Below are 10,460 nucleotides of genomic sequence, written 5' to 3' on the forward strand. Positions count from 1 at the left end.
ATACATATAAGTACATAAATCGAAATTTAATCGCCTCGATTGATTTTGTTAATTCATACTTTCGGTGAATATTATACACACAGACATATTTAAAAGGTGACACCGACAAATGGCACGTTAACGTAGGGCTTACCATTAATCTACGTCAATGAACACTTTTCAGTTTTTAAATATTAATGACAGACCGCTATTTTTGGCTTTAGAGTATTTTCCTTTCTTCTTTTTTTTTTGTGTTTGTCCTTTTCGAATACTTTTTGTCATTATATCATATTGATATTGTTTTTATACTGATATGTTACTAAAATGAATTCCTTATGGAGGGTTGATATATTATTTATGTAAATCTTTTTGTGGGGTTTGATGCGGGTTTTAAGGTTGCTCATAGAGTAAATTTTATCAAAATGAGTTCGTATGAAATTTTTCCAGCGATAAGTAAGGATATTCAAGTTATATTATATTTTTTTAAATTATAATTGAAACAAGTAGGTAAAAGACTTTCTTGATTTTGGTCGGTCAGTTTGTATGGCAGCTATGTATGTATAGCTATAATGGTCTAATCTAAACAAATTGTTTGGAGATTATAGCGTAACCTTGGATAATGATCTATGCCCAATTTCGTAAAGATATATTCACAAATAAAAAAGTTTTCTGTATAGCACTTTCTTTCGGCTGTTACAAAATTCGTAAAACACTTAAAAAATATTCACTCTGTAAATACATATGTACATATGTATACGCATACTTGTCTATTGCGCCTAAAAGGCGTTTAAAGAATAAAAAAAAAATTGTTATACCCAAAAAAAAATTTTTTATAAACCTTGATTGATAAATGACCACTTACCTCGATTACACTATCGCTGCCTAAACCAACAGCCACACCGCCGCCACCACGCACTTTCCTATCGCCACTGTTGGCTGACGTGTTCACACGCACACTGGCTGAACCACCGCCAACAACATTAGTACGCGTACCAACACTACCACCGCCGCTTAAAGCTGTTGCTATTACAATTTCGTCCTCTTCGTCGTCGAAAACGTGACCCTCCAATGCGCTGGCTGCGTTTAGGTCACCAGTTGCTGCTGCTGTTTTTGTTGCTGTTGGGACGTGTTCGTCGTCGTCTGTATCGTCTGCCAAACCAATGCCAGCAGCTAAATTAAATTCATCCGAAGCACCTGCATCCACATCCAATTGCTCTTGGAAACTTAAATCTAAATCTTGGGGTAATTTTGCATATTTGTTGTGACTTTTCATTTTCCAAACACGACGACACGCTGTGTTTATATGTTGATTTTCCGACTAATTGTGAGCCAACAGCAATAATGGCCAAAGGGGGTCAGTTAAAAGGCGGATGACTCATGCGTGCAGTAAGACGAGAGAGGGGAGTAAATGAGACGATTTTTTTATATGGTGGAAATTGTAACGGTTTTTATGTTTATATGTTTTTGTTTTTACGTAACACTATCACTTTATTTCTTCAGCGTATGTATAGCAATTTTGAAAAATATTATTTATTTTTAAATTGTCGAAACACACAGAAAGTCTCTAGTAACTGCATGCACCGCTATTCACTAACTGCCAACCGCGCTGCACAAGTCAGTGGTTCACAGTGTTAGCTTAAAACCCAACAAATGAGCACAATCGATTTTTCGTCGCTTTTAATTGCCTGCGCTTTTGTGTTTTTTTCTCACTTTATATACAAATTGATTTTCTATTATTTACTTTTGTGCCTAATATTTGTTTTTCTATTCAGCAGTCCGTGCGCCAACAGGTTCCGTCGCAATGCAGCACTCCAGTCAACAATTTATAATAGTATATTGGCAGCACTGCATTTATTAGCACAAAATTATTGTTTTTAACACAAACGCACAATCAATACTCGATAGCAGCATTTCCGGCGGAAGAAAGTATGCCATGCAATGATTGAAATGGATCACCAATGCCACAAAAATCACCAGCGTCAGTCGAGCAATTCAAGGACACGTAAGCGTTGCAGCGCCACTAACAAATATCAACGTTGTTATTGCACATGCCAACACAGTGCAGCCGTGTAGACAATGCTGTCGCCGCAGTCAACGTCGCTGCGACTGCTGCAACTGCTGCACTTGCGGCAAGATTTTACGCCTCAGCGGTGCTCTAAAGCGATTAGGAAACTGCAAAGACGTTCAGGTTACCTACATACCAACACACAAGCATTGGCAAATGTCGTATGGGGCTGACAGAGTGAAGTACCTACGTACACGTCGCATTCACGGAAATACTTTCACTGCCGAAAAGGGGAGTCAGTGTGCTGTGGGTGGCGTTACAGCGAGACACACAAAAATATGCACAGAAATTGGAGCAATGCAATGCTGCGCGTGTAATTAAATGGTACAATTCGAGCACAAGTCGCGTCACTTGTAACAAATCAATGTTTTCTTTCTTTCGCTCTCACTTTTTTCACCACGAATTTGCAGTTTTTAGCACGCAGTTATGTTTATCAATTTTTTCACCGGAAATGTTGCAACTGTTTTGATGAACAAAATATTTACTTTACATTTCTAATTAGTCAACACTTCACCAAAAAAAGAAAACACTTCAAATGGATTTTTTCTCCAATTGGATTTGTTTCTTTTCATTTACCAGTCTAGTTGCCGAAAACGCGCTCTAGCCAGCCACTCGGCTCAACGTCTCAAACACTTTTGACAACTGAAATGCTGTTGCCACAGCGAAGCCGCCAAATGGCAGTTTTCCCATTATTGCGATTCGCATTTGCCGATTTTCCGTACAAGAATGTCAAAAATTTACACTACTGAAAAACTGTTAGAGCAAAAATAATGCATCCGGCCATAGCAGTCGTCTCACTTACACGCATGTTTATTGCACCACAACGAATTTGCAAGCTACTCGTTCTTATTGGATTTTCTTTGCTTTTGGCTTTTGTGCTTGCATTCGCCTTTTTCCAATTAGCAATGTGTTGTTGTTGGCCATGCATATTTAGACAGCTTGTTTGTAATAGATTTTCATACAGTTATACGCAGTTTCCAATTGAAGTATGGCCTTGCCAGCCTAAAATTACAAATGGTAATTTTAAATAAACGCTGAAATGAAATAATAGTAAACGTATTAAGTGCTTACCGTGGAATCTGTCAGTTGTATATCAAAATTTGTTATGTCAAACTTTAAACCATTGGATCCTCATTATACACTTACTTACAACCTGTTGCCTCGGCGAACGTAGTTTACCCTACATATGTTCTGGTATGGCCTGTGATAAAATAGTTGCAATCAAGCTGATACCAGTAGTAATAACGCCAAATTTTTACCATTACTTCTCGGCTTAGGATAGCCGTAGACGCTCAAAGACGTGCTTAATGCGTGTGCGACGTAAGTATGGTAGACTAGTTTGGTCCTTTGCTATACCAGATGGAGCACACTTGCTTAGTCCAAGAGGAGTAGTCATCGTTTAGAATGCCTGCACTTGACGCAAATTTGAACAGACTCTGCGGCCTCACTGTCGATACTCCCCCCAGTGTATCATACTGTGGGGACCCCAGATGTTTACAGCGTAGTCTTGCCAATGTGGGACTAGTGCACAAGAAATGCTCCGTTGTTTCCCTGGTGCCCTGCTCTAGGCATTTCCTGCAGTCTTCTCGATCTGTCAGTTCCATCTTGCGTGCGTGTGTCGGCACTAGACAGTGACCAGTTAGTATTCCCATCATGTTACTTAAGAAAATAGGTTTGGCGCGGCTTATGTATCCACTCTATGGGCACCTTTGGGCTGCGACCAAGTATGTAGCAGCAAAATCAAGTGTGACGTAGTGAATTTAAGAAATAGAAATCTGGCAAGCATTTATTTTTTTGTAGAATTTATTTGTTGTTTTCAGCGTCAGCTTGAGAAATTTGTTACAAATTTGTTTTGTTTACGGTTTTTGTCGGTTTGTTGTTTAAAAAGGTTTTAGCTTAGGTTTAATAATCTTATAAAGGAAAGCATCGTAATAGCTACCACAATTCATTCGCTCGTCTACTGCTCAGTTTTCGTCAAATACTCGCACAATATTCGTGTTTTTTATTGATGTTTTCAAAAGTTTTAGTTTATTTTTTGTTAATTTTTTAATTTGAATTTTTATGTTGTAAATGTAGTAAATTGCAATTGTTTTATTTACGCGTATATAAAGAAAATGTTCATGAACATAAATACTGCCTTGTTGTTGCTTTTATAGTGAGCATTTGTTTTCGTGTAATACAATTGATAACTAATTAGTTACAAATCATGTTTGCGCTTTTAGTTTACAAAATATTCCTTTGATCTCTTCTCCTCATCATGTTCCAACTATATAATAGTAAATTGTAGTTGTAAATATCAATACTGTCAACTTAGCAATAGAAACACGCAATGTTCTCATAAATATCGGGTGCAATATAAGTTTTACATGTACATATTTAGCAAATAATGCATGTGCAAGTGTGTATGTATGTATATAGTACAATTACAACTTACATAAGAGTTTTTTGTGTCCATTTGTTTAAACATTAATAGAGCTACATATCGTCTTACAAAACACACACAGGGTTGTACATTAAATCCTTTTGAAGTTAAACACAAAAGTGGTCACTTATAATAGTAAAAAAAAATCATAATTAGTTATGTGTATAAAATAATATATTAAAGTAACTAAAATAATTTCTTAAAGAAATTTGTAATATTTTTTGTTGCTGCTTTTTTTAGCGTTATTTGAGATTTGCTTACGTTTTGTTTTTGTTATATGTATTCGATAAATTACTAAATGCATTAAGTACAATTTACTGGCAACCACATAATGCTGCGACAATGTATATTTTTAAGTAGTACGCTATAGAATTTTCGACTTTTGAAGTCACAAAATTGTTCTCAAGTAAATTTTAATTGTTTGTTTCTTGTTCCTTTCATTACCCTACTATGATGCTATTAATTTGTGGTTTATTTGTTGTTGTTGTTGCTGTTGTCATCTTATATGCTAAAGATAAATGTAACTAGACTTAGTATATGTTTAAAAACGTTTTGAAAATATCAAAGTAGGTATCAAAAAATGGCAAGCGTTCCGCAACAATTGCTAGAAACAAAAATAAACGCACGCGGGTTAGACATTTCGCAGCGCAAATAACGGTTATTTTCGATAATTGCATTTAGAGTTTAAGGTTTTTAAGTGCCAGCGAATTTTGAACAAAATCAATTGAATTTTTTCGACAAATAATGTCAAATACTTAGTTTGCGCCGCAGCTGCCCCACTAGTGCATACATACACATACGTTAAAAATAACATAATTTTTTGTTGCAACAGTGTTGCAAACGACTATGGTTGGTGTTGATGTTGTTGCTCTTGCAGTTGATGTAATAATTGTTGTTTGGTTTCGGCTTTAACCGTTTTGTAACGACCCTTTTCCTCGGTGTTTTCGGGTGGTTCACATTCGAAAGACGCCATCGACAATGTGTTCTCATTTAAAACACTACTGGTCTGCAGATATGCAATCACATTTGGCATTTGCTCAAATGGGCAAGTGACCTTCTTCCATTCGTTAAACTCCATCACCTGTTTGGCGAGTTGTGAGCACTTTTCAAAATTGATATGATTGTTTGGCAAACTGTGAAGCAACGTTAGAAGTAAATAAAAACACAACATATTTAAAATTCAAATTTGAGTTGATTATAAGTGCACTTACCGTTTGGAACAATATAAAATTGAAATTTGAGTGCATTATAAGTACACTTACCGATTGGAACAGCCCTCGTTCAAAAAGTATAAGTCCTTAACGAATAAACTAAAAAATGGAATGATTATGCGTTCACGTTCCTCTGTAGCGCCTTCCGAACGCCACATGGCTGCCTTAAGTGTTGAGCGATAACTATTGAAATTCGATGTAGGATCCATTTGATGTTCCAGTACAGAGAATTTTGCAGATTGCACTTTCGACCACTAAAAAAATAATTTTATTTAATTAAGGAGAAAATAATGTTAATTTAATATATGTATGTACAAATTTTTCAGTTGGCACTTTCGATCACTAAAAAAAAATAATGTAGTTAAACACAAAAGCTTTGATTTAAAAACAAAAATAATAATAATTATTATTTTATTTAATTAACAAATAACAATTTTGATTAATTAAAAATAATAATTTAAATAATTTTATTTGTTAAAAAAAAACTATGATTATAAAAATATATTAAAATTAATACAAAAATAATTATTTTTTTAATTAAGCAAAATTTGTTTTAATAAATGAAAAATAATAATTTAAATAATTTTAATTAATTAAAAATATTAAATTTTATTTATTAAAAGATAATAATTATTCATAATATAATAATTATTTTATTTAATTATGCAAAAATAATTTTAATTAATTAAGAATAGTAATTTAAATAATTTTAATTTTAATTACTTAAAAAAGTTAAATAATTTTATGTATCAAAAACAATAATTTTATTTCATTTGTATTTCTTTTTTATTTTTAAATTTTTCTCTCTCCATGCTCAATACATACAACTCCCTGCCCTCTGCCAGCAGTGAAAACTTACCGTTTTCTTAAGCCTTGAAATGGGCGCTAGATTTAAGCCAGCTATAATCGCCATTAAACTGTTAAAGTTGCCAATATTGAAACACTCCCGCGCGGTCTCTATCCAATATTCGATTATGCGTACACGCTGCTTTTTCTTCGGATACTACAAAAATGAAATGCAACAAAGTTAAAACAAGTTACTAAGCCAATTGGCATGTGTGCCCAGCCGCACACATACAAAGGCACACGGTGCTGTGCTCATAACTACCTTTACAATCTCCGATGCCGTCAGGTAACTCAGCCGGTTAAACCACTCCACGTACGATTCTAGGTTGCGCGTTTTCTTCATATCATTCAGCGTTGTGGAGTCAACGCTCGCCGCATTTTTGCCACCGCTAGTTGTTGTCGTCGCTGTTGATTTGCCTTCAATTGTATGTTGATATTCCTTGGCGAAAGCTTGCACAAATTCTTCGGGACCAATGTGTGACAGCCGCTCCAGTTCAATGGCGGTCAGCTGATGCGCCAACTGCGCACAACTTGGGCATATGTCCATAATGCCGTGCACTTCGTGCGCACTATTGCTATCTATGGCCGCTGCCACTGCTGCCACAGCCACGGAGCCTAATGAGTTTGAATTGTTTGTGATTGTGGTTGGTTTATGTGCCTCTGTTATGCTGGTTGTGTGCAGTGTATGACTTTTTACGCAACCCACTAGCGAATTGTGCGTGGCGTTTTGAGTGCTCGCCGTGGTGGACGCCGCGGCCGATGTATTGTAGTGCGGTAGTTGTTGCTGATTACTGCCCGCCGTGGTGAGATCAGTAGCTGCCATTGCTTGCAAAGTCGCCTCATATTGTTCTAGCACTGTGAGACGATGTACAAGCAGTTGTAAAATTCTTGAAACTCGCCTACCGAGCGCATTATCAATGTAGACACATTTCCGCGCTAATATGCGCACCTGCTGCATTAGACGTTCATCTCGAAAGTCATACGGAAACGTCTCAATCCATTCGGCAAGCAAACGTATGCAATTCTGCGCACTCAACTGTATGGCGGTACGCTGTTTGAGGTGACCCTCCACAATAACGTTTACCTCGTTATGGCCAACTGTTGCTGGCAATAAAACGGCACTATTCGCGGTTTTGCGTTGCATTAACGGCGATGCTGAGGCAGCGACGGCCAAATGACTGAAATGTGCTTCGTCGACTACGTCTACGCCTTGCTGTAGATTATGCTGCTGTTTCAGTTCCTGCTGTTGTTGCTGCTGTCGCTCCCAGGTTTGTGATATTTGCGCAAGTAATTCATGCGGCCGCACATATAGGCGTGCGCTAAGCAAAAATGCGAATATGAAATTTTCCTCTGGGTAGTAGTCGCTTGTGGGCACCATGTGTGTGATGAGCGCCTCTAAACTAGCCGATACTAGATGCCCATCTTCGGAGTAGACAAGCACATCGCTACGACTATCATTCAGCGTCGCATCACCTAAGGTTTCCGATATTGCTGCGGCGTTGCGAAAATGCGTCTGTGGGCTTATATATTGTAACTTACGATATAGCGGACGCTGTACACCAGTAATATTGGAACCATCACGCCGGTGTGTAGCAATGCGTTCGTTGTTGTTTGATTGTTTAATTATAACGCTTTTGTCTGGCAGTGTGTTGGACGACCCTACAAAAGTAGACATCGCAGACGAGGCGGCAGACAAGGCTTTCGTCTCATTTTTATGGCTATTAATTGACTTTGCTGAATTGGCATTGGCACTACTGCTGCTACTATTGTTGCTGCTGCTGCTGCGCCCATTACTGGTACTGCTGGCGCTGGCGCTGCTCGTCTTTATAACGTTGTTAGGCATTGGCAAAATAGAGTTTACAAGCAACGGAGAATTTTCTATTAAATCCGCAGTTTATTTTTGCGTAGCGGAGCGCAGAGTGCGAAACGCGGCTAAACCTCATTCAGGACGCAAACTGTTACCTCAAAATCTGAAAATGAGTTAATAAACAAGAAAAAACTTTTACTTCGGTTATAACAAAACTGGATACCATTCACAAATACAAAAGACACAGTACAAGAGATTTTGCTAAACCACTTTGTATGGCAGCTATGTACTATAATGGGCCGATTTGAACAATTTACTTGGAGATTATACTATTGCCTTGAAAAATTATACTCGCTTAATTTTTAATATTTCCTCATTAGCTTTTATAGTTTGTGGCTTTCGAATCTAACGACATTTTTCTGAAAATATTAACACAAAACTTACTCAACTATTTAAAAATAGAATCCACTTTTTCAAATACAAATAAATTAGTTCAAATGCACAATATGCTATATAGGACACTATTGCATTGTAGTGTTGACCATATTGTATTAACCATATTGAATTGACCCGTATGTCGTCCTAATGTCTGCGTTAACGAATAGCACTTCGAAAAATATCAATAAGAACAACATTTTTAGAGAAGGCATAGACATTGATTTTTACCTTTTATGTGCAAGCATGTGTGTGTGAATGTCAATGTTGTAAATATAAGTGCGGGGTGGGCCAAATATGGCTTGCCGGCTTGTTGGCTTGTTAGCTTAATTTTTCTTCCTTGCCTCTTCCTTTTAAACTTGATTATTTATAACACTGTGAAATCGTGAGTTGCTGTTGCTGCTGCGCAAATTAATTTTTAGTTATGCTTTACTAATACCCGGCACACCCATATTGGATTACAGGATAATGATTTTGCCTCCGTAAATTCATCGGCGCCCAATTTCACTCGCTGCATTATAAGCACTAAAATAAATAGCAGAATATGGCAGTCAAATAGACAAAGCATAAATATGTATTTTATTAGAAGTCACCTTTCACCAACGCTTCGGTGTCAGAAACAGGATATAAAGCTAACAATCACTGGCCAATGGCCTGCTTTCTTTTTTGTTTGATTTTGTTGATCTGTAGAATTGCAGAACTTTACTGCCGCCTCTTTGTATGTCAACTTCACTGTAATTTAACCGCTTCAGTATATACATATATAAAATTGTTTGATAGTCGAAAATGCATAAATTCACTGTGATGCAGCCTCACCCTACATACATTGTCGTGTAGGCAGCAGACTGCCTGACTGCGTTTTAAGCGACGGTACGAGTGGTCAGCCTACTTGACCTCACCCGTATATATGTTTTTTACGCTACACAGTTTTCCGTATTATCAGCGTTTTTTAATGCCAGCGTTTAGCTGCGCTGCACCTTCACCAGGTATACACTTTTGTTTTTGGCTTTTTTGCTTTCGTATGTAAATATTCCCAATTTAAAAGTTGTACTATTTTTCACTTATGTTGTTTTTGTTCTTATTTTAAATACACACATAACATATTTTCAAAAATCTTTTGATCACAAGGACAAATATTTCGGTCATGAAATAATTAAGCGACAAATCTGCTTTGAATTCTCTGTGCAGTATTTCTCGAAATCTTTCAGTGGCGCCGACGACGATAGAGTTTCTACCATTTCTACTTTCTTCACAGTCCAATTTAACAAACCAATTCCCTCCCCTTTTTCACACACGGACACAACTACACGACAAAACCTTTCGCCCGACGCAATAGCTGCTTATAATGCGTAAGAGCGCACGTTTGTCCTCTTTTCTTCCACCACATGCACATTATTTCATTCAGTTTTTTTATTTTAACAATTCGTAAACATTAATAATAATATCCTTTTAATTTTCTTTTAAAGAACTAATTTGAGTTTTCTGTATTTTTATCACTTTAACATATACCGCTGTTTGTTTTGTTTATGCGTTTCTCTATGTGGCGTTCATCCGTTTTTGCTTTCAAGAGTAGTTTTGTTCGTATAGAAGCGAATGTCAAGGTAAAGACGTGACAAAAGTCAGTAATAGAATAACAAATGTCAAAGAGTTACGATATTTTTCAAATAAGGAAACTATTTTCAAGGCCAAAAAATT

The 10,460-nt window shown here is 36.7% G+C and overlaps 2 protein-coding genes across 2 annotated transcripts in view; both read right to left on the reverse strand.

Annotated features, from left to right (window-relative positions):
* Window positions 1–2,681, reverse strand: part of LOC126762526 (calcium-transporting ATPase type 2C member 1) — a 134,953-nt gene extending 132,272 nt beyond the window's left edge. Inside the window, 1 exon segment of the mRNA XM_050479335.1 lies at window positions 842–2,681. Coding sequence (XP_050335292.1) covers window positions 842–1,252 — 411 coding nt within the window. The 5' untranslated portion in view covers window positions 1,253–2,681.
* Window positions 2,682–3,829: 1,148 nt separating this feature from the next.
* LOC126761398 (ras-GEF domain-containing family member 1B) lies at window positions 3,830–10,322 on the reverse strand. Its single transcript, XM_050477517.1, has 6 exons — window positions 9,359–10,322; window positions 8,997–9,290; window positions 6,786–8,493; window positions 6,537–6,680; window positions 5,729–5,931; window positions 3,830–5,599 (listed from the first exon to the last, which is right to left on the reverse strand). Exons 3-6 carry the CDS (start codon window positions 8,364–8,366, stop codon window positions 5,311–5,313), a joined length of 2,217 nt encoding a protein of 738 aa, XP_050333474.1. The 5' UTR covers window positions 8,367–8,493; window positions 8,997–9,290; window positions 9,359–10,322; the 3' UTR covers window positions 3,830–5,310.
* Window positions 10,323–10,460: the final 138 nt, after the last annotated feature.

Source organism: Bactrocera neohumeralis, chromosome 6, assembly GCF_024586455.1.
Source record: "Bactrocera neohumeralis isolate Rockhampton chromosome 6, APGP_CSIRO_Bneo_wtdbg2-racon-allhic-juicebox.fasta_v2, whole genome shotgun sequence".
Taxonomy (NCBI): Eukaryota; Metazoa; Arthropoda; class Insecta; order Diptera; family Tephritidae; genus Bactrocera; species Bactrocera neohumeralis.